Genomic DNA, 24,562 nt, shown 5'->3' on the forward strand with positions numbered 1-24,562 from the left:
TCTCCTACCCCTCGGCAATATTTTCCGTAAATTTGGCATACATTTCCATTGCTACGCGGATGACACCCAGCTCTACATTTCTAGTAAGCCCCATTCCACCCTTCCGCCATCCACCCTTACCCTCTGCCTCTCAGAAATAAAAATATGGTTCACCCCCAAGTCCAACAATCACCAAAATTGACAGCTTCTCCATAACCATTGACAACACCACGGTTACCCCCACCCCTCAGGTTAAGAGTCTGGGTGTCATCCTCGACAGCTCTCTCTCTCGTTTCAGGCTCACATCGATAACATAACCCGGTCTACATACTTTCACCTCCTATCCATAAATCGTCTCCGCCCTTCCCTTACATCTAACGCTACAGCCATCCTAGTCAACAGCCTTGTTACCTCCCACCTTGATTACTGTAATTCACTTCTGTACGGTCTTCCTAGCTCACTCATAAACTCCAACTTGTTCAGAATTCAGCAGCACGTATCATTAGTAGAACTGACACTTTCCACCACATCACCCCGGTCCTCCAGCAGCTTCATTGGCTTCCCATAAAATTCAGATCCATCTTCAAAATTCTACTCCATACATTCAAAGCCATCCATTCCATATCCCCTCCATACATTGCCAGCCTCATTACCATTGCTACACCCTGCCGTTCTCTCAGGTCCTCCTCCATCCATCTGGTAATTCCCTCATTCCACCTCAGCACCATGGGGAGTAGGGCTTTAAGCTGCTCTGCTCCCCATCTCTGGAACTCTCTGCCTCCTGACGTCAGAAACATCGATAGCTTCAACCTCTTCAAAACCAAATTCAAAACACATTTGTTCCAAACCGCTTACTGTTTGTGATTTCATCTATAGTTGTTTTATTTGTATTTTTATTGTGTACTGTGTTCTTTCTCCTGTAAAGTGGCCTTGGGTGACCTGAAAGGCACTTTTTAAATAAAATGTATTATTATTATTATTATTATTATTATTATTATTATTATTATTATTATTATTATTATTATTATTATTATTATCCGTGGCACGGTTCAGAAGTTATATCTTAGGTCGTACACCAGTGAGAACAGAGGGTTACCAACCTGCTCCTCTACCTCTGTCTATGGGTGTTCCTCAAGGGTCGATACTGGGCCCAGCCTTATTCAGAATCTGTATTAATAACATTGTTTATGCTGTTGACAGTTCTCACATAAATTTGCAGCATTGGAGACCATGAAATGTAATGGTTAAGACTGTAGCGTACCCAAAGATCAAGTTTTCACCAAAATGATCAGAAATTGACTTTTTAATTTGCATACACAAACAACCCATCCGCCTGGCCTCCAAACAAGAAAGCACCCCATTAGACCTTGTTACCGAACAAGGAAGCCATAATATCTTTGTTCAAGGTCTCATGCAGAAGATGAGACTTTTCTGCACTTTTACTCTGAAGAAAGTTCATCTTCCTTGAATCATAAATGACTTTTTAAAACTTGATAATTACATACGTGTCACATAATCGTCTCTTGTTAAATCCCAAAGTGTGTGAATAATGTGTGCATTAATCAACGGCGTGGTAAAATGAATATTTTCTCCAATGATTCATTTCAGATCTTAAACTACACCAGATCAGTATTTGTTTATTTAACAACTTCATCTATCAGTATACTCATACATCATAAGATTACCATTAAGGCTTTAACATTCACTTCACATAACTGTTATAACATATCCACTTCACGCTAAGAGTTATCATCTCTGAGTATCTGAGTGAAGGCGTGACTTCTGAGGTATCTTTGATAACGCCTCTTAAACGTGTCAAATTCTGATTTGTCTAGAATTTGTAAACAACATTTAATATAAACAGGAATCACTTCCTGATCCTGTAGTTCTCTCGCTGCATCCTGGTCTGGCCGACCAGTGAGCAAGCATTTGGAACCATCCTATCTTTTGACCTCAAGGTCAAAGCCTCTCTACAACACTTGCGAGTGATTTCAGACACAACTGCTCTTTTAAGAGCCACTGAACACCTCAGACACACATTTAACCTACAGACCCTGGCTGCATCTAATGGTCGGTGAAAGCTGAATTCAAGGGGAGCTACGACTCTTTGGGTTCTCGTGGTCTCAACGTCTGGTGAACTCAGCCCTCGGGCTGCCTTTGCTCCGAACCGCCGGGAGCGACACATACAAGGGTATCGCAGACTCTGCACACTGGCGTCGGATGGTTTTATACTAAATAAAGTTTAGATTATCAAACATACAGCCAAACTGATTTTACAAACCCAGACACAACAAGCTCTCTGAGATACTTAAGAGAGGTTTTGCTGAAACATCTAGCTCACATTCCATCATTCCATTCATCGTCTGTACTCCATACCACCATCATTTCATTCACACATTGTCATGTACAATCATTTAGTTCAGGAAAATATAATTAAAGTCATTTTAATAACTATTTCTCTGATGTCTGAATTAATGTGAAGTGTGTTTCTGGTCCCTGAACAAGTCAAAGAAACTAAAGTCTTCTGATTAAACATTCAAAGACCAATCAGATTGATATTTCATATTTAAATGGAATATCCCATCTTATTGATCAGTTAATATATATGCAGTCGATCCTTAAAGGGACTTTACGGACTTTTGAATTTTTATGCTCGCAATTGCCCCCTCAGGCCAAAAGCGTAACGGCAGCTTCAATAGTAGGCTCATGCACGAGGGGCGCATGCTGTACGTGCACACTCCTTAACGAAAATAACAGCTGAGATGTGCGTGTGTGTGTGTGTGTGTGTGTGTGTGTGTGTGTGTGTGTGTGTGTGTGTGTGTGTGTGTGTGTGTGTGAGACCCGGAGGACAGAGGACAGGAAAACACGCAGCTAATTAATTAAATAATTTGGTTCTGTACCTTTCTCTTCAGCACAGCCGACAAAGGTTTAAGATGGGTCAGTCCTCCTGCATGCTCAGATCATTCCCTTCCCTTGCTTGAAAAATTGTTCCAAAATGAAAGTTGAACCCACATCTTTTTTATCTGTGAATTCAATGCCGTTCGGCGAGTCTCAAATAAAAATTTGGGCAGCTTACTGTAAAAAAATATATCATTAATGTAAAAAAGAAACTCTAAATGAACTATGTTCACATCCAGAATCAAACCCAGGTCTTCTGCATGAGAGTCCGGCATCTTACAAGGTGAGCTACACACCAGTAACATTTGATGTATCTGTAACTTTTATATCCTTGATGACACCTGAAACAACGTCAATCCAAAGAACGGTTCGGAGCGAAAATTGCTATTTTGTTGCTGATTTGCAGGAAATATCTAAAGGAGCAATTAGCAGCATGTAAGTCCACTATTAAAAACATTACATAGCATGACAAATACTTTATTTGCTTTAGCATTTACATTAGCATTCTGTTCTGTAACTTTGTCTGTGTTGTTTGTTTAACTGTTTTACTAGGTCTCACAAAAGAATATAACACATTTGTTCTCTAAATTGCAGCCCAGAATCCCAAACAAGTGGTCACCCGGTATGAGAGGATTTTGAGGCTGTTCAAAAGAGGAGGGACCATGTCAGCTGCCTTTAAATGTCTGGGAGTGGACCGGAACACAATTGTGGCAACTGCTCCAATTGCTGAGCTTTTCATTGTCGCACCTGATAGGTATAAAGAATTAGAAAACAAACAAACAGGGAAAGAAACTGTCATTGTTTGCAACACAGTGTGCTGCAGCAATCAGTGCAGATCCAGAACTAGAGGACAAACGTGAGTCCTATAAGTCTTCTGGGAAGTTGCTTCCTCTTAAAAAAAAGACTAGATTTGTGTGGTTTTTTTTTTTACATTGTGAAATGTGGTGATAGGTCACCATTGTTAACTGCAAAAAGGGCCAGATTTAATTATGTAGTCCAGTTGATTGGCAGATTGGTGTGATAAAAAAGACACCCTCTATTTTTGGTTTGCATGACTTTTATTATTTTTTTACTGTTAGATTCTATGTTTATTTTAAAGATCACACATGTGATACATTTCATGTAAAAACATACAATTCATAAAAGTGCATCGAGCCTTGTTCTTTACTTCAAATACTGGCTAATAGTGGTTCAGCACAATGCTTGTTTTGACAGTTGTGTATCAGTATTTGTAAACATTGTTTTGATGTTTTATAATTGTCATCTTAAAAATAAAGTGCTTTCTGTATCTGTGTTGTCCTTTATTTTTTGTTACAATGTATTTTGAAAAACTTTCACATTTATTAATAGGTTGTAAGGTATATATAGTCTCCACTTTAGATGAGCTCACTCAAAATACTTAACTAAGAAGTAGTAAATGGTTTGTAACATTCTAAAGTAGTTTATTAATGTATTTATAATAATTGATAGATTATCTATTTAAAAAGAAGTGGGTCGGTAGGGAGCTGCATCTTTGGAAGCCGTTAAGTGACAATTGTAAATGTATTGTAAGACATCTGTTAACATTTAGTAGCTGACTGATGTAGTCGTGAGATCCAGTGTTTAGAAAACATCTAGTGAGACTCTAGTATGTGTAGTAAATGTTTAGTTTATAGTATTAAATAGGGTATGTTAACTATTTACTTACCCTTTACCAATGGGGTTGTATACTGTTTTACATCATGAAAGGACTGGTTTGTAAATGTTGGAGAGCAGAGTTTATAAATGATTAATCAATGACTTATAGATCATGAAACATCATGAATAAAAGGTGTGACACAGTAGCTTCTTCATCATGAATAAAGCCTTAATAGTGGTGCTTGTAAGCTATTAAGTAATTATTATCATCTTTTTGCAGATGCTTTACAAATGATTAAATAACCATTAACCAATGCTTTACTGATGATTAACTAATGCTTAATAGTGTGCACTTATTATAAAGTGTTACCATTATGATTATTTCTATACATGTTCTGGCTGTCAAACTTCCATAATGTCCCTTGAACGTTACAAGGCACCATCCACAGACTGCTTCATCAGTGTGCCACAGGTTAACTGACTGGTTTCCCAACTAGAAAACGTATTGCCCATGACCTTGCCACCGGGAGGTCGAAGCCATAACAATCTCGCTCCTGCTTTAGTGTCTGCAAACCACAAGGTCTCCTCACAAGACCAGATTCTTTATAGTTTAATAAAAAATGTTATTTAGTCTCATAAACAATTTCCTGGCTTTAAAGTTATTTACAATCATGGTCTGTTTTATCCACAATGCATGCTTTATCTAAAGTGATTTAATAATGCCTTGACTGCTTTACAGTAATGAATGAATCAACATGAATGTTTATTATTTCATGCCTTATTTCAGATCTTAAATACAACAAACGAGTCTACTTGATGGTTTAATAATGGTTTATTTTTGGTTATGTCAATTAATGATATTAATATTATTATTAATTAATGACAGTTTAACTATTTACTTCATATATTAAATGAAATAAGCTTTTCTACGTGACTGAGAAAGGGGAGGTCTGAGGATGCTATGATAACGCCCAGTACACACTCTGGCTTCTCTTTTGTCCAAAACTTATAAACACAAGATCTTAAAAGAGAAATAATTTCCTCAGTTTGGCTGTTCGAGTTGTCCAGTTTGGCCAGACTGTTCCAGCGGCATAAAGAGCCATCCTTTTCCAAGACCAAACTATTTATTTGTTAAGCCTGCAAAACCTCCATCAGACGCAGAACTTCATCTGACCGCCAGCCGTCACTCGGGACCAGTGGCAAGAATTCAAAGAAGCTACGACTTTTGACATTCCAGAAAAGTCCTCTCGGCAGCCTGGCCAAACCGAAGTCGCCTTCACCGGATCGCCGAGAACGCCCATTACAAGGGTAATCGTAGTCCCTCACCTGGCGTTGGATGGTTTTTATTATTAATTTGATAACTTGCTAAACCTCATTAAACATTCAGACAGATTTATGTTAAAAACCCAGACATCACACCTTCCTGAGTCACTAAACTAAGCTCTTAAAACAACAAGGTCATGTTTCATCAGAGTTCATTTGATATCACTTTGAATCACCAGTCATAATCATTTTCCTGCATCATCGTTGACAATATAGATATACTAATAAATAGATTTTTATAAACTATAATTTTGTCTCTGTGTCAAATCATTATAAATGTTGTTTCCGTGGCGATACCCAAAGTACCTAGATTCATCATCAATCAAATATTAAATGTAGGAGCCAGATGTGTCATTTCTTCACACGTAAAGACCACCCGCAACAGCTACCAGGTAGTGCCAGTGTATAGGGCACTGGCGCTACATTAAAGGTTCAATAATATTGATAATCCATATTTCTATTGAATACCTTTATATTCCATTGGCAATTTATTAAAAGTAACCACCTACAAAACATTACAACATTTACTGTATATGCAGACGACACCATTTCATATGTATGCAGTTGTTCCTTGAACACAGCTTTGTCCTCCTTGCAGCCCAACTTTAATCATCTTCAACATGTCTTCTCCAACCTTCATCTTCATTTAAACACAAGTAAAACAAAGTTCATGATCTTCAACTGGAACTTTCCACCCTAGTGTTGTTTCCCTGGATGGAACAGAGCTACAGCTTGCCAGTTCCTATAAGTTTCTGGGTATCTGGCTTGGCAGCACACTTTCATCTGACATTCACATGAATTCATTACTTTCTAAAGTCAGTCTAGAATTGGGTTTCTATAGCAACAGGTCATCCTTTACTCATTCTGCAAAGCAAGCCTTGGTCAACATGACAATCCTTCCATCTTAGATTACGGTGACATCATTTATTGGACTGCTTCCAAAAACTTCTTCATAAACTCGATTATTTATCACTCAGCAACCCGTTTGGTCACTGGTGCCCCTTTCACTACTCATCATTGTGATCTGTTCTCACTCGTTAACTGGCCATCGCTCCATTCCTGCAGGATGTTACATCGGTATCAGTTCACATACAAAACCATCATCGGTAGAACCGTCATATCTTCTCTCATTACTCATCGCTTCCAACAACCAGCACCGTTTACGTTCCAGTAACTTCATCTCTACGGTTATTCCCAAAGCTCGCACCTCCTCTGGCAGCTCCTCATTCCAGTTTGCTGCTTCCAGCGGCTGGAATGAGCTGCAGAAGCCACTGAAGCTCACTACCTACATTCCATTATCTACCTGCAATAATTCATGGTGATCAATAGTTTCTGATCGATATTCCTGCTTCTGAGTATTAAAGACTGTTTAGGTCTGTTCTGACTGCTCGTACATGTTACATATGAGAACAGCCCTTTGTCCTTATGTCTGACTGTTTTATCTGATTTTATCTCATCTGTTCTTTGGTGTAAAGCTAACTATGTGTCTGTTGCTGCTGCCTCTGGGCCAGATCCTCGTTGGGTTCTCCATCCACTCATCTGGATAAAGAAAGGTTGAATTAAAATTAAAAAAATTTATGGCAAATATTCCATATTTAATAGAACCTCCTAGAGTTCTACAACCCCCAAAGTTACTTTACAACACATCAGTCATTCACACCAAGGGGAAAACTGCCAAAAATGGAGCCAGTGCGAAAGTTACTAAAACTGCAGTTTCCCCCTCATCCACTAGGGGCACCAGAAATCAGCACATCCCCATTGACTCCCATGTTAAAAATTACAACTTCACAACAGAAATAAATGTGTTTCCAGCCTGGTTCAAAAAACATTTTAGGTTTAAAAGATTCCTGGATGTTACACCAACAACAGCCTCCATAACAAGATGGGTGAGTCTATGAATGCTAATTATACAGTGTGACATAGATCTGTCAGGCTTTTTCTGACCCGAGCTTTTCAGTCCATTTTTTATTGGCTAATGCAGTTAATAGGTGAATTGTCACATTCAGCCTGCAGGTAAAACTCAGAGTTACAGATAGTATCTCAAAACTAAGAAATGCTAAATAGTTTCTCAGTGAACTTGCTCTTTATTAAGCGGCTATTGCTCACCTAGTTATTTCATGGCAAAGGAATGATTTTCGGCAAGACGGAGATGATTTTGGGATCTACTGCCACCTACAGGCTTGGCGTGCCTACAAATGAGCTTCCCGACGCATTGAGTTTTCATGCAATTACCAAGGGGGTGAGGACCTAAGCTTTTTTTTTCTAGATTGGCGTGGAAGGATACTTGGATGTACAAAAACCTAGCTACACGTTTAAAAGTTGAGTCAGTAGGAAAGCCAGCAGTAGTTTTTTTTAGCTCAGCAGCTGTACTATGTTGGTGTTTTAGTCATTTTCATCATGTTAACTGAGCTTATTATACAAGGAGAATTTAAAACTCTTTAGACACAAACAATAAAGCAGAGAAGAGACAAATGATGTATCCAAGTGTTTCGGAGCAAAAGAGTCTTGTTGTACTTCAACATCAGGACATGACTGATGCTAAAGACAGCAGTGTTTAAAATGCTGTTTCTGTTATTAACGGAGACACATAAGTCCTTTTTACAAAACAACGCCGTCAGTTTGCCGGCAACGCCGTGGCGGCATCTTGGGCCCTTAGGTCGTTTATAAGATCAGACCGTGGCGGTAATGTGGCGCAATCGTGGCATTTTTATAAAAGATTAGGTGATGGCGGCATAAAGGGGGTACGGGGGCGGTCTCTGCGCTGCCGCAGACTTCCATTTATCTTGGACATAACTTGATTTTTATTGCGATTGAAGCCGCGATCGTTAAGTTTTTTTTAACAAGCAGCTCCTAAAGGTGTCTGTCCCCATCGGCCCCTGTGCAGTCTGTGGTGATCTGAGCTTCGGCTCTAACAGAGAGGCTCGTCGAGCGCTGCGACGCTCCAGTTTGCCATCTCAGCTGATTTTGTTCAAAAAGCAAACCTTACTGCCTGTGTTTACTTTCATTTTCAATAAATTTGCCAGCTGGAGCTCATCAATAACTCCCCACGTCATCATGACATCTGCCTCTGTTGCGCCAGGGTGCACACGACAGACCGTTACCGCAATATTACTACCGAGCGAGGCGGAACGAATGCCGCAAAATTCGCACAACGCCATGCCGGCATGGCGCGTTTAGAGACATTCCATTGCGGTAATATTACGCTGATTTGCCGGCATGGTGGGTCTTATAAAAGAGGCTACAGTTTTACCCAAACAAAGGTAGTTCTGATAAAACTGAGTTTGTTTGTTAACCTCGCTTATTGTGTGCAAGTTAAACAAGGTCAAAGGTCACATGGTTAAGCATAAAATAACAATCTGGTAGCCACACATGATCCATGTTGACTGTCCACCTTTTCATTTCACCAGCAGACTAAAGAGTGATCCGACCCAGCGCGTTGGTCAGAACCAGGAACAAATTGTAAGTTTGGGCGTCATGGTGGACGTGAGCCAGCGCACACTTTGGCCAGCTGAAGGTAAAGTGCTGGGGAGGCGACGTGGTTCCATACACATCATGTGGTTCAGGTTGATGCAACCAAGCTGCAGCACATAATTACAACAGGTGGTTGAAGACTTTTTCTTCTGAAAAGCCACTGAGGTTTGGGCAACGCTCGCAGATGAGTGAGTGAATTACAACAGCACACGTTTTCTTTCCACCCTAACTGATGCACACACACATTCAAATGTTGGCCTCTGCTTCAGAAGAGAGTGAGAGTTTCTGTTCATAATAAGTGAGAACAAAAGCTCTCCGTGGACATTAGCCCCATCTGGACGTTTCTAAGGATCACCGTCGTTGGTGATCTTTGGCAAAGCGGGGGGCATTGAGTTTGAACGCGGCTCGGGTGGTCACCAAGGCAAAAACCCGGGCATGGGAGGAGTTCGGTGAGACCATGGAGCAAGACTTCCGTACGGCTTCGAGGAGATTCTGCTCCACCTTCCGGTGCCTCAGGGGGGGAAAGCAGTGCACTACCAACACTATCTATAGTGGGGACGGTGTGCTGCTGACCTCTGCTCAGGACGTTGTGGATCGGTGGGCAGAATACTTCGAAGACCTCCTCAATCCCACCGACATGTCTTCCAGGGAGGAAGCAGAGTCTGGGGACTTTGGGTTGGCCTCTCAAATCTCTGGTGCTGAGGTCACTGAGGTGGTTAAAAAACTCCTCTGTGGTAAGGCTCCAGGGGTGGATGAGATCCACCCGGAGTTCCTTAAGGCACTGGATGTTGTGGGGCTGTGTTGGCTGACGCGGCTCTGCAATATCGCGTGGACATCGGGGGCAGTCCCACTGGATTGGCAGACCGGCGTGGTGGTCCCCTTATTTAAAAGGGGGGACTGCAGGGTGTGTTCCAACTACAGGGGGATCACACTCCTGAGCCTTCCTGGTAAGGTCCATTCAGGGGTTCTGGAGAGGAGGGTCCGTCGGATTGTTGAACCTCAGATTCAGGAGGAGCAATGTGGTTTTCGTCCTGGCCGTGGAACACTGGACCAGCTCTATACCCTTAGGGGGATCCTGGAGGGTGCGTGGGAATTTGCCCAACCAGTCTACATGTGTTTCGTGGATTTGGAGAAGGCAACAGCAACACAATAATAATAATTATAATAATACCATCCATCCATCCATTTTCATCCGCTTATCGGGAGTCGGGTCGCGGGGGCAGCAGCCTAAGCAGGGAGGTCCAGACTTCCCTCTCCCCAGCCACTTGGGCCAGCTCCTCCGGGGGAATCCCAAGGTGTTCCCTAGCCAGGTGAGAGACATAGTCCCTCCACTGTGTCCTGGGTCAAGCTTTAGGTCTCCTCCCATTTGGACATGCCCGGAAAACCTCACCAGGGAGGCGTCCAGGAGGCATCCTGACCAGACGCCCGAGCTTCCTCAACTGGCTCCTCTCGATGGGGAGGAGCAGCGAAGAAACTTTAACAAAAACTGCAGCAAAGGAAATCTTGAAGAATTTGTATTTGCACAAAAGCAAACAGGAGATGAGATGACAATAAGAACAAGAGTCTGGGGAGCATCCGTGCAGGAAGAGGTGATTACTGAGCGAGAGCTGGGCTGATGAGGATGAGGAAGAGGTGAAAGGGGCTGAAAGATGACGGTGAGCAGAAAATGACAAAACCAAGAAACTTTATCAACAAACATGAGTAAAATAGAAGAATAAAAAAAGCAAACAAAAGAAATAATACAAGACTAAAATACTTTTGTATGGACTGACATGCATTTTGTGCATATTATGCAGTTTATATGAAATGTCCACATTTAATTTTCAGAAATTGTATCTTTGAAGAAATGCTGTGCGTTTGTTCTAATGTTGAAAGGAAAACCGCAGTGGTGGGTTTTAGTTACATCGGAGAGCTGCAGGTTTCATCGTCTGAACTCATCTGAATTAAAACAGCTAAACTTTGATGTGTTCTTTATTTTTTATTTATAAAATGGAGTTTAATGGTCATACATGTGGGTTTTATCAGGTTGTTGGATTGTTGCTGCATCTGGGTCCAAATAAAAAAGAACAAAGTACTGAACTGTTCCATGTGGCAGCGTCCCGCTGGAGCTAATAAGGCAGTTCATTTTCACCTTCTACGTCCCCCGAATTGGCTAAACTGACTGATTTACAGCTGAGAGGCTGAACAAACTCCCATAATTATATATGAGCTGTGTTGTACTCGTATATGGCTGCTCTGTGGGAAGGGTGCAACAAGCTCCCATCATGTTCCAGCGCAGAGTTCAGGCCTGTGTGAGAGTCCAGAAACGTCTTCTGGCTCATTAGAACAGTCGTCAGACCTGAGGTTTGGGGGTCTGTGAACTTAGACTGTTAACATCTCAGTTGTGATTTAAAGCCTGGTTGTCACAAATCAAACATGAAATCATGAAAAAAATCCTAAAATAATCATGTCGAGGTGGCTCAGACTTGTTTAGGAGAGGAGTCGAAGGCAGAAGCTGATCTGTTTGTGTTGTTTAGTGTCAATTCAATTCAACTTTATTTATAAAGCGCCAAGTCAGGACCAGAGTCGTCTCAAGGACCTCCACACAGTAAACAGTACAGGTCAGGTCATTAAGCCAATCAGCAACAAGTTTCCTATAGAAGGAACCCAGCAGGTTGCATCGAGTCACTGACTAGTGTCAGAGTCTTTACAGCTATCCTCATACTAAGCAAGCATGCAGCGAAAGTGGAGAGGAAAACTCCCCTTTAACAGGAAGAACATCCAGAGGATCCTGGCTCAGTATAAGCAGCCGTCCACCACGACTCACTGGGGATGGAGAAGACAGAGCAGACACACACACACACACACACACACACCAAGTAATGTTTCCAGGTTGCATTGTGATTTCGTCGTCGTCGTCGTCGTCTTCCTCCGCTTATCCGGGTCTGGGTCGCGGGGGCAGCATCCCAACTAGGGAGCTCCAGGCCGTCCTCTCCCCGGCCTTGACCACCAGCTCCTCCGGCAGGACCCCAAGGCGTTCCCGGACCAGATTGGAGATGTAACCTCTCCAACGTGTCCTGGGTCGACCCGGGGGCGTTCTGCCGGCAGGACATGCCCGAAATACCTCCCCGGGGAGGCGTCCAGGAGGCATCCTGACCAGATGCCCAAACCACCTCAACTGACTCCTTTCAATCCGGAGGAGCAGCGGTTCTACTCCGAGTCCCTCCCGAATGTCCGAGCTCCTCACCCTATCTCTAAGGCTGAGCCCGGCCACCCTACGGAGGAAACTCATTTCGGCCGCTTGTATCCGCGATCTCGTTCTTTCGGTCATTACCCAAAGCTCATGACCATAGGTGAGGATTGGGACGTAGATCGACCGGTAAATCGAGAGCCTGGCTTTCTGGCTCAGCTCCCTCTTCACCACGACAGATCGGCTCAGCGTCCGCATCACTGCAGACGCCGAACCAATCCGCCTGTCGATCTCCCGATCCCTCCTACCCTCACTCGTGAACAAGACCCCGAGATACTTAAACTCCTCCACTTGAGGTACGACCTCTCCCCCGACCCGGAGGTGGCAAGCCACCCTTTTCCGGTCGAGAACCATGGTCTCAGATTTGGAGGTGCTGATCCTCATCCCAGCCGCTTCACATTCGGCCGCGAACCTACCTAGCAAGAGCTGAAGGTCAGAGCTGGATGAAGCTAGGAGGACCACATCATCCGCAAAAAGCAGAGACGCGATTCTCCTGCCACCAAACTCGACACACTCCACACCACGGCTGCGTCTAGAAATTCTGTCCATAAAAGTGATGAACAGAACCGGTGACAAAGGGCAGCCCTGGCGGAGTCCAACCCTCACTGGGAACAGGTCCGACTTACTACCGGCTATGCGGACCAAACTCACGCTCCTCTGGTAAAGGGACTGGATGGCCCTTAACAGAAAGCCACCCACCCCATACTCCTGGAGCGTCCCCCACAGGGTGCCCCTGGGGACACGGTCATAAGCCTTCTCCAAATCCACAAAGCACATGTGGATTGGTTGGGCAAACTCCCATGCCCCCTCCATCACCCTTGCAAGGGTATAGAGCTGGTCCACAGTTCCACGGCCAGGACGAAAACCACATTGCTCCTCCTCTATCTGAGATTCAACTATCGATCGGACCCTCCTCTCCAGTACCCTGGAGTAGACCTTTCCAGGGAGGCTGAGGAGTGTGATCCCCCTATAGTTGGAACACACCCTCAGGTCACCCTTCTTAAAGATGGGGACCACCACCCCGGTCTGCCACTCCCTAGGAACTGCCCCCGATGACCACGCAATGTTGTAGAGACGCGTCAACCATGACAGCCCTACAACATCCATAGCCTTGAGATACCCAGGACGTACCTCATCCGCCCCCGGGGCTCCGCCGCTGTGTAGTTGTTTGACTACCTCAGCAACTTCTGCCCCCGAGATCGGACAGTCCATCCCCAGGCCTCCCAGCTCTGGTTCCTCCTCGGAATGCGCATTGGTGGGATTGAGGAGCTCCTCAAAGTATTCCTTCCACCGTCCGACTATAGCCTCAGTTGATGTCAGCAGCTCCCCATCCCCACTGTAAACAGTGTGAGCGAGTTGCTGCCTTCCTCTCCTGAGGCGCCGGACAGTTTGCCAGAACCTCTTTGGAGCCGATCGATAGTCTTTCTCCATGGCCTCACCAAACTCCTCCCACGCCCGAGATTTTGCCTCGGCAACTGCCACTGCTGCACCCCGCTTGGCTATCCGGTACCTGTCTGCTGCCTCCGGAGACCCACAGACCAGCCACGCCCTGTAGGCCTCCTTCTTCAGCCTGACGGCTCCCCGAACCTCTGGTGTCCACCAGCGGGTACGGGGGTTGCCACCACGACTGGCACCAGCCACCTTACGACCACAGCTAGCAACAGCCGCCTCGACAATCGCAGAGTGGAACAAGGCCCACTCGGACTCAATGTCCCCCACTGCTCTCGGGACGTGGTCAAAGCTCTGCCGGAGGTGGGAGTTGAAGACCGTCTTGACAGGTTCTTCTGCCAGGCGTTCCCAGCAGACCCTCACTATGCGTTTGGGTCTGCCAGGTCTACGCGGCATGTTCCCTTGCCATCTGATCCAACTCACCACCAGGTGGTGATCAGTTGACAGCTCCGCCCCTCTCTTCACTCGGGTGTCCAAAACATACGGCCGCAGGTCAGATGATACGACTACAAAATCTATCATCGACCTGTGACCTAGGCTGCCCTGGTACCAAGTGTACCGGTGGGCATCCTTATGTTCGAACATGGTGTTCGTTATGGCCAAACTGCGGCTTGCACAGAAGTCCAATAACAAAACACCGCTCGAGTTCAGATTAGGTGGGCCGTTCCTCCCAATCACACCCCTCCAGGTCAAGCTGTCATTGCCCACGTGAGCATTGAAGTCCCCCAGCAGGACAATGGAGTCCCCTGATGGAGCACTATCTAGCACTCGTCCCAGGGACTCCAAAAAGGGTGGGTACTCTGAACTGATATTTGGCCCATAAGCACAAACAACAGTCAGGACCCGTTCCCCGACCCGAAGGCGCAAGGAAGCTACCCTCTTGTCCCCCGGGGTAAACCCCAACACACAGGCAGAGAGTCTCGGGGCTAACAAAAAGCCAACCCCAGCCCTCCGCCTCTCACCCGGAGCAACTCCAGCAAAGTAGAGTGTCCAACCCCTCTCCAGGTCTCGGGTTCCAGAGCCAATGCAATGTGTCGAGGTGAGTCCGACTATATCTAGCCGGTACCGCTCAACCTCTGCCACAAGCTCCGGCTCCTTCCCCGCCAGCGAGGTGACGTTCCATGTCCCAAAAACTAGTTTTCTTGTCCGGGGATTGGACCGCCAAGACTCCCGCCTTGGTCTGCCACCCGATTCGCATTGCACCGGACCCTTCATGTTCCTCCTGCGGGTGGTGGGTCCACAGTTGGACGAGCCCATGTATCCGGTTCGGGCTGGGCCCGGCCGGGCCCCATGGGCGAAAGCCCGGCCACCAGGCGCTCGCTCACGGGCCCCAACCCCAGGCCTGGCTCCAGGGTGGGACCCCGGTAACCCTCCGGGCCGGGTACTCCGACTCTTCGTTTTAACCGCCATGGAAGATCCTTCGAACCGTTCTTTGTCTCACCCTTCACCTAAGACCAATTTGTCATGGGAGACCCTACCAGGGGCACTAAGTGCCCCAGACAACATAGCTCCTAGGATCATTAGGGCACTCAAACTCCTCCACCACGATAAGGTGACGGTTCAAGGAGGAGTGATTTCTTAGTAAATATTCTATTTGGTGAGAGATCAAATTTATTGTATTTATCCTAGTGAATCTATAATTAAACGGGTAAACTAGTAGTAGCACATTCAACGTCAAAGAGAGTAAAATGTTATAATCAGGAGAGGGAGAATGTTTAAGTGGTTAGCAACAGTGTGCTAGACGATGGCCCCCTCCATGAGGCCACCACAGCTCAGCAGTAGTGTTTAGATTTCTGATCACACCTTCATTCGTGCAGCAGAGACGGTGGAGATAGTTTCCTTCATGCATACGTGGGTTTTCTCTGGTTTCCTCTCACAGACCTGTGTGTGTGTGTGTGTGTGTGCGTGCGTGCGTGTGTGTGTGTGTGTGTGTGTGTGTGTGTCAGTAGTGTAGGAGCTTCTTTCCTACCAACCAGAGCCAACAGGTAAAATTTATTCTACATGTGCAAATTTACTTTTGCTATTTCTCATGTTGGTTTTGCTAAAATTACAAAAACATGAGAGTCGGTACTTCATATGCACAGCTGTCATCTTCAAATGGCAAATGCAAATTATTAATCTCTCAATAATGTGCAATTGCTGTTCATACATTTTAAAATATGCAACCATGTGGTTAACATCTGTACAATAGTTTAGATTGCACACATGCATAATGTATTTAATGCTTCTGTTGTGAAATTGTCCCAACCAAATTTCTTTGGTGCAGTTTGTTTCTGAAAACAAATACAGCAGAATTAACGTCTATAAGTCTCCTTTGGGTGTTCTTAATGTAGAAATGTGCAATATTGCTGTGAATATTTGTCATGTGCTGTTTCACAACGTCTACTTTCAGTTGTTCACACGCTTGTTTATATTCTGCTGCCGCCTGGAGAGAGGCAGGAAAGCCACCTTCATGTGTGTGTTGTGATCTTTATTCTGTGTTACATCAGATAAAAACGGCTTGTCCCTGATCTTAGTTACAACTTTCTGATGTTCTCTGCTGAGACAGAGAACCCTCCCCTGCTGCTGCCTAATGCTCCACAGAAAAACGTACCAGTCCGGTCCAATCACTGGCATCCAGAACTTATGCTCATTAAGGAAAATGTGCACATTTGACACCCAAATGCACACAACACACCAAGAAAATAATAAACTGCTTACATGAACTCTGGACCTGACATGTGCTGCTGTAGCTGGTGAATGTCGCCACTGTGGGATTAATAAAGTCTATTCTATTCGTTCAGATGTAGAATTTACTCCAGGCTGTCATTCAGACACCTTACATGCAACTTGCAGTGGTCCTTGTTGCCAGAATAACAACACTTCGAACCATAAAGTCGCTTTCATCCCACCCAGACTGAGCAGCAACGGAGGATTGTTAGAGGGTAAAAAAAGCATTTTCCTCCACAGAAAATAGGCGAGATGTTATGTGAAAATCGTTGTGTCACGTGACACATGCACACAGGATGAAAAAGCACATCAGGCCTGTCCTGGGAGCTGCAGCAGCCTCTAACCTGCAGTCTGGGAATAACTTAATGTAACTGTAGATCTTCTTAAGTACATACCGAGGATTTTTCCATGTGGACAATCTGCTGACAGAAAACGAACTGTTGGGGATTTTCAGGACTGAACTGACATGACTGCATGGACGAGGAGGTTTTCATTTGCTTATTAATCCACAAAAAAATTATTGTTGATTCAGTTGATCTTTTTATTTATGCAGGTTATTAATGAACACGCAGTTCCTACCTGAAGGCTATAAACGTCCAAACAAGTGTTGGGTTTCATCTGGGCTGCAGCCCGACGCTCCGCCTGCTCTCACCGAGGATATTGACTTTCCCGCAAGTTAAAGAATTTAAATGTGGAGCGAGACCGACGCTGTTTGCACGCTGGAGGCAAACCAGCAGAAATCCACGTGTGGGCGGAAGGTCGGAGCTGGAACTATACTATCTACACTTTATCTGTTTAAAGGTTTTATATGAAGAGAACCGAGTCTGTCATCCATCAGATTTCATCCGAGTCTCAGAAATGGTGCGTAAAGATCCGTGCGTAAAGGTCTCCACTCTGTCAGAGCGCGAAGAGATTGGTTTGCTTCTACTTTAAGAAGTTTGTTTGCAAACGAGACACAAAGAGGATTTGATGGAGGAGGTTTGGTGACAGCGACGGACTTTAGATTTGGATTAAGGACCCGGGAGCGCAGATCTGGTACCTGCGCTGGAGCGCTGACAGTTTCGGATCTAATTGTTCTGAGATTGTTTTTCCATGTGCAACAAGGAGCTCAAGAGCCAACTGAAGCAGAGAATAACTTTTTTTCTGTGGGCTTCCAGCTCCAAACAAGTGGAGTATTCATGAAGCAGTATTTGAACTATTGCAAGATGAGGCTGAGAACATCGAGGCTGGGTTGTCTGTAAGTAACGTCTTAACCTTCCCGAGAAACAGGTGAGACTTTCTTAATTATTTCCCTTCTTTTCTTTTTTTTCAGGTTTCTTCAGTTCACTGCGCTTTGCTTTTACGCACAGGTAAAAAAAATGCATCCACGTTGCGTAAACTGATTTGGGTGGGAGTCAAAAGGGACCAGGCGCTTTGCTTTAACGGCCTGTGCCCCTCCAACAGGCTGCAATAACAATGAAAACACTTTATTATGAGAGCTATGGCAATTGGCAACAATTCAAACATCTTGAAAAATGTTGAGCTGCAGCCTAAAGGTAATTGTTAAAGCACATGTGGCCTGAGGACGGTAGAGATGGGGCGGGGGGTGGTGGTGGTGGTGGGGGGGGGGGGGCATGAAAAGGTGAAAGATCATCTGTGGTAAAAAAAAAAAAAAAGACTATTGGAGGCAAATGTCATGATGCCCCCCACCCCCACCCAAAAATGTATTATTATTATTATTATTGTTATTATTATTATTATTATTAATAATAATAATAATAATAATAATAATAATAATAATAATAATAATAATAATAATAATAGTAATACAAATCCAAGCAGAGCAAAAGACAGAATAAAATTTCCAAACTTCTAAATAAAATAAAATTAAATTAAATAAAGAAGAATGCCATATCATGTTTCTATTGTCCCACAGAACTCTGTGCAGTCCCCTCCTAACTTCAAGCAACATGTCACCGAGCAGAGCCGGCTGTCGGACCGGATGAGCCGCAGACTGACCCGAACCTACCAGCTGTACAGCAGAACCAGCGGGAAACACGTCCAGGTTCTGGCCAACAAGAGGGTAAACGCCAACGGGGACGACGGGGCGGTGCACGGTAGGACGCAGTTTCTCTGCTTTTTTAGGAATTACCGCGAGATTAGACCCTGCAGCTGACCTTTAAATCTTTATTTAATGCTGAAAACACACCTTTGTGGTTTCTTCTATTTAAAACCAGTCAAATTTAAAACAAATCCAGCTAACAAACATGGAGTTTGTTTAAGCTCAATGAAGCAAAGAACAGTGTTGAAAAGCAACATAAATTTTCTAGTTTTGGAGCCAAGAGAAACAGTTTTTATGGCCTTTCAGGTCATTTACTCCCTCTGTGTGTGCTAAGGCCCTGACACCTGAACTTCAGGCACAGGAAAACCTCCCAGAATCACCATTTCTACCCATCTTTCCTCCTCTTGGACCCTGGCTTTATGAGGAATTTTCACTGCTTAACAACTCAGTGAATGACTCAATATATAGGATGCGGTGAAATCAGCAGCTTTCCTTTCAACCTTTTCCACTCCTCCTGTGAGCACATTTGTCTTTTACATCTCTGTGCCTGCAGGCACTCGTGTTCAGAGAGAGTCGGCCGTGCACAATCTGCTGCTGCACGTCTTAAGTGGGTGTCACTCTTGTAGCCGACCCAAATCCACCCGTTGCTCTGTGCTCGTGTCTCTGACCGCAGCGTTCTCACTCCCCTTCATGCTGTCCGAGCTGCATCGTTTAACACACGTTCACCAGCGCCCGTGCAAAACTCGCTGTGGGCCGTAGGGGTTCGGGGAGAATTCAGGGTATCTGGTATGACTGTTAGATGAGTTTGTGCCGTTTAATGATTAAACGATTGTGTTGTCCTGCAGCCAAACTGGAAGTGGAGACGGATTCATTTGGGAGTCGTGTTCGCATTAAAGGGGTGAAGACAGGATACTACATATGTATGAACAAGAGGGGGAAGCTGATTGGAAAGGTAATCCGGATGTTGTGGCTGCAGAAGGCCACAGCAGCATCTTGAGCTATTTTCTGGGACTTGGTAATGTTTTTCCAGATTTGCAGCATGTTGTTGAGACACACGTGAAGTCTGAATGTATCTGAGCAGCCCTCCAAAGACGTCCAAAAGGGATGCCCCAAGTCCTGGAAAACAGTCCTAAACTTTGTTTTTCTTGTAGAGAAAAGGACGAGGCAAAGATTGCATCTTCACAGAGATCGTGCTGGAAAACAACTACACAGCGCTGCAGAATGCCAAGTACGAGGGCTGGTTCATGGCCTTCACCCGCAAAGGCCGCCCACGCAAGGCCTCAAAAACCAAGCAGCACCAGAGAGAGGCCCACTTCATGAAGCGCCTGCCGAGGGGACACCTGCTGAGCGAGAGGAGACCGTTCGATGCCCTTCCTCTGCCCGTCCCCGTGCAGCCCTTCAGCAAGCGGACTAGACATTCCCAGCAGCAGCGCCCTGGGGGACGCTGACGGCTGAAACCAGAACCACTGCAGGATGTGCTCGGAGAGACATGGCCGTGCACTTTTCCTCATTTGTGGATTTACTCTGTAACTTTTGTTTTTGGTGCTGGACTTCATGTATCTAACCCGTTAGTTATTACAGACCGTAGGAAGGGTTTCTGTTACTAAATCAGGGCTTTTGAGGTACTGGAGATCTGGGCCGCGATGTCATGTATGAACTGTTTAGACGTTAGCCAGCTCAGCAGCAACAGATGTTTAAAGGAGAACTGATGAAGCTGGATGCGGCAGCTATGTGTGGTTACAGCCTGAGTCTCGCGTCACTAACTCACCTGCCTGCCTCCCAGAGGCAGCGCGGGACATGTAACCTGCTTGTTTTTCTACATTTATGGATATATTTTTACTGTAAAAATGTAAAATACATCAAATGATGGACGTATTTATTGTAGAGTGTATTTTAAAACCACTAAAGAATAAAGCTGTTTGGCTTCTCTTGAGTTGGTCGCCCCGGAAAAAAAACCCGTTTTCCTTTCTTCTCCTTCAAGCTGAAGACCCAGATAACTGAGGGGCAATATCTGTGACAGGCTCCTGAATTCAATGTGCTCAGCAAGTGAGACTTGGGCCTGAATGGGCCGAGCTATGCGTTAAAAGCGATGAGGTCAGCCCACCATTTTGGCCCAAACAAAGGTTACCACCATGTAGTTGCATTTCTCACGATCGCACACCGTAACCCTCTGATCAAATGGGCCTTTGTGGAACCTCAAATAAAGGGCATGTTATACAATAGTGGGTTCGAATAATAACACGAGGAGGGGTCAGTTATCAAAAAGAAGCCAGTCACACAGGGAGGGGTGAGGTGGGGGGGCACCAGGGCCTGTGTGGCAAGATGTGGCATCAAGTGAAAGAGGGGGAATGGCTGGGAAGAGGCATTCGGGAATGAAAGGGAGGCAGAAAAGAAAACTCTTCCCAGACGCAGCTGAGCATGACCATCAGAGGCCAAATGACAGGAAGAGCTGGGGCAGAGGGACCCGGGTCCGGTCGTCAAGCATGAGCCGCGGTCCAGACCCGAGTGCACGAACAGCTGCTTCTGCCTCTGATCCTGTCCACACGAAACAGCTGGAATCTCCTCGTCTTCCTAAAAACAACCAGCGTCTTTTAGTCACTTCACAGTTAAAAGCTGAATCCGTCAGGTCCCTCTCGAGAGTCTCCAGAGCAACAATGCAGGCTGGTTTAAATGTTCTCTCGTGTCCCGTCTGAAGAAGACGAGGAACAATGGTGAGCGGGGCCTGTGGTTTTGTCTCTGCTTTCCGCACTTGCTCTCTGGGTTTGGACAAGCGGGAAAAAAATGTTAGGAATCACAAGGCTGAAAGGGTCTATATTTAAAATGTCCACTCTGAACAGCTCCTCTTGGTGTTTTAAGCGTTTCCAACAGGACAGGGATTTTTTCTCCTAATTGGAGTTGGAAGTTGATTAACATTTTTTTTCCTATCAGGTTTAAATCAAACTAAAACACAGAAAGAATCATGAAACGTTCTTTAAATAATCTTTTACGAGTTAAGGTCAAGGCGAGTGAGGATTAACGATGAAAGCAGCTCCAGCGAAGCTTTCAGGGTGGCCAGCGGCGTGCACGGACATAAGGGTATTCATTTAACACGAATGAAGCGTCTTCCTAACCGTGACCTCGGAGCCAACAAGGATGGAGCTTTGTGTGTTCTGAGTGTTTTACGAGGGCAGGAGTGAAAGGAGAGTTGTAGGGTGTGTGACCCTCGTAACGCTGCCCCCACCAGAAAATACAGCACACCTCCATGGTTTCAGAAAGATAAAGGTCAGGTGACATTCAAAAGTTTTTATATTCAGAAAAACAAATTCAACAAACATGTTCATGTCCTTTACTTCCACAACTAAAATGATGAAAATCGTCACAATCAGAGGGCTAAAACCTGAAACAAGGCACTGACGGTTAAATAAACAAACTAACAACAGCTTCTGTGTGAGCTGACAGCGCAGCGGCCGTCCTTGGTTGTTGTTTTGCTCACAGTCAGAATTCACTGAGTTTTACAGTCGGCGTCTCCTTCAGCCGCCCCCTTCAGCTTCTTCAGCTCCCTCAGGACTTCCGTCTCCAAGCTCAGGACGTCTTTGGGCTTCGCGTACTGATCCAAAATAAGAGAAAAGCATCCATCCTCACGCCTGATTCTTCACAAAGATCAGCAGAGTAAACTAAAGAAAAGCTAACTAACTAAATGTGAGTGTTAAAAACTAAAAATAACATCACCCTAATTATTTATACAGATTATGGTTTGCAGGAGCTTCTCTTATCACTTGAAAACAAACATACTTTTCCTATAGTTTGGCAGCTGATGCTGTGTAGGAGCACGTCTGAAAGGAATCACTTTAAACTCCTGCGTGTCTATCAGAAAAGTCATGTAAAGATATGAATCCTTCGTTCCTGATTTCTCAGACTTACGCTGATAATTAAAGTGTTGTTGGCGTGCGTGAAGCTGAGCGCAGACCTCTCAAGGGGCAGCTGGCTTCGATCCAGATCAGGAATGGTGAACTTCTTATAATATCTGAGGAGACAAGAGGAGAATGTTACAAGTCAATCCTGCAGCTCTGAGAATCGTGTTGTAAACAGCGCCAGCTTTAGGAAAGATGGGAGGATCGCACACAAGTGTGCTCAGAATGATCCAACAGCCAGTAGTCGATATAAATGTACTTTTTATTTGAGGTCTTGATGATGACGCATCTCTCAGGAGGCTCCACTGAAACACTGAAGACATCTCTGGGGTAGGGAAGGTTACGGACTCTCCACTGAAAGCTGGTTTTTGTGTCTTTACGCATGAAAACGGGCTGAGGAAACAAGCCAGAAGAAAAAAATCCCTTTATTTGCACACCTATGATTCTATAGTTCTATTGCAACAACAAAGTTAACAAAAATACTTACATTGGAACAATTTTCTTTAATCACATCCGAGTCCAGAGATGCAGTTACGTTAAATGGCTCTCCGACTTCCACCTGCCAGAAGCTTTGAACTCCCAGTGTGCTTTTGTGGCGCCACTTTCTTACTATTGTGCAAAAAAGTTTTTTTTTTATCATCTTAAACTAATCCAGTGCATGAACTGATGTGTGAAACTGGCACTGTGCTGTGAGAAACTACAAATATGTTGTTTACCAATGAGCTCATCTGTCTTCACATCATATTCTTCAGCCATTTCTTTTCCATCTGCAAAGAGGTAATGGATCTTTCTCTTTCCTGGAGGTGAAATTCGAACACATTTTGGAAAATCGGATTAAATAGGATGTTTGAGAAATGGAAAACTTTGGTGAAATAATATGTAAAAACACCTATAAGATGTGAAAGGTTGAATTTGTCCCAAAAGATCTATTTCTTAATATAAAAAAAGATGATGTAAATGTAGTGCATCTACAGATGACTGACGGAGTATAATGCTCACCACCTTTTACTGCACTCTTGTGATCAGCTTAGATGCTTAAATGTACTTCCAATGATGCAATGAAATCATCACTAAAGAGGCTCAGAATTTTCATCTAAGGTTCAGTGTTTGTAGGTGCAGAAGTCTGCGTGTTTAAACCTTTGCAAACAAAATTCTACATACATCAATCAATCAATAAATCAATCAATACTTTATTAATCCCAGAGGGGAATTAGAGTTTCAGTACACACAATTCAGATTTATTTATTTGCATTCTCATCAAACCATTGAAGTGAACTTGGATTACTCAGAGAGCACATACTGTAAAGGTACTGTTACAACAGATCCAACTATGTGCTAACAACACCCCTAAATGTAATCCATAAAACACTTACTTTATTCTTATAATTATAACTGTTCGCTGTTTTTGTTTGTTATTGTATCAACCGACATGTTTGAAATAAATGTAAATAATTAGCTAATCCAATGTTCAGGTTATTCAGCTAAAATGTTATTATCAAAAACAAAACAACAAGCACACAGTGAAATGTTAATTACATTATAACCTTCAATTAAAAGAAACACGGTTTTTAAAACGCACATTATATTCATGCTAGTTTAGCTGTTTGATGGATTACGCCGTTAGCTCGTTGCCTAGCAACGCTGACTAGCTTTAAAGCTAGCTACCAGATAGAGACGTAGATAAACCAGCTTGTCTGGAACATATAAATCAAACAAATCCAAGTTCGGTTGAAAATGTTATTATTTTCATTTACCGTCGTGAATCAATGCCGTTTTATTTGCTGATTTTAGAACATCGATCCAGCTTTGCTTAGCCATGATTCCAAGACGCGTTTATATAGCAACTTCCGGGACAAGCACGTAACCACAACAACCAAAGTCAACACACACAAAAGAAAATTATATAAACATATTGTTTGGACTTTTAAACTATATAATAATATGAAAACCATTAAA

The 24,562-nt window shown here is 44.2% G+C and overlaps 2 protein-coding genes across 2 annotated transcripts; one reads left to right on the forward strand and one right to left on the reverse strand.

Moving 5' to 3' along the window:
• Positions 1-17,544: 17,544 nt before the first annotated feature.
• Positions 17,545-20,303, forward strand: fgf8b (fibroblast growth factor 8b). Its single transcript, XM_015974739.3, has 5 exons — positions 17,545-17,912; positions 17,988-18,024; positions 18,591-18,771; positions 19,562-19,668; positions 19,868-20,303. The coding sequence occupies exons 1-5, from the start codon at positions 17,854-17,856 to the stop codon at positions 20,162-20,164; spliced, it is 681 nt and encodes a 226-aa protein (XP_015830225.1). The 5' UTR covers positions 17,545-17,853; the 3' UTR covers positions 20,165-20,303.
• A 1,680-nt stretch (positions 20,304-21,983) lies between these two features.
• dpcd (deleted in primary ciliary dyskinesia homolog (mouse)) lies at positions 21,984-24,496 on the reverse strand. The gene is made up of 6 exons (XM_015974737.3): positions 24,361-24,496; positions 23,323-23,403; positions 23,094-23,215; positions 22,866-22,999; positions 22,617-22,719; positions 21,984-22,302 (listed from the first exon to the last, which is right to left on the reverse strand). Exons 1-6 carry the CDS (start codon positions 24,422-24,424, stop codon positions 22,198-22,200), a joined length of 609 nt encoding a protein of 202 aa, XP_015830223.1. The 5' UTR covers positions 24,425-24,496; the 3' UTR covers positions 21,984-22,197.
• Positions 24,497-24,562: the final 66 nt, after the last annotated feature.

The sequence above is a fragment of the Nothobranchius furzeri genome, chromosome 6 (assembly GCF_043380555.1).
Source record: "Nothobranchius furzeri strain GRZ-AD chromosome 6, NfurGRZ-RIMD1, whole genome shotgun sequence".
Taxonomy (NCBI): Eukaryota; Metazoa; Chordata; class Actinopteri; order Cyprinodontiformes; family Nothobranchiidae; genus Nothobranchius; species Nothobranchius furzeri.

Excerpts from the sequence above, each read along its gene's own strand:
- fgf8b (XM_015974739.3), top strand. The coding sequence starts at position 17,854 with ATGAAGCAGTATTTGAACTATTGCAAGATGAGGCTGAGAACATCGAGG. Across the intron at positions 18,772-19,561 it reads GGACGACGGGGCGGTGCACG|CCAAACTGGAAGTGGAGACG; the intron begins GTAGGACGCAGT and ends GTTGTCCTGCAG. Across the intron at positions 19,669-19,867 it reads GGGGGAAGCTGATTGGAAAG|AGAAAAGGACGAGGCAAAGA; the intron begins GTAATCCGGATG and ends TTTTTCTTGTAG.
- dpcd (XM_015974737.3), bottom strand. The coding sequence starts at position 24,424 with ATGGCTAAGCAAAGCTGGATCGATGTTCTAAAATCAGCAAATAAAACG. Across the intron at positions 23,404-24,360 it reads AACGGCATTGATTCACGACG|GAAAGAGAAAGATCCATTAC; the intron begins GTAAATGAAAAT and ends TTTCACCTCCAG. Across the intron at positions 22,303-22,616 it reads ACAACACTTTAATTATCAGC|TACGCGAAGCCCAAAGACGT; the intron begins GTAAGTCTGAGA and ends ATTTTGGATCAG.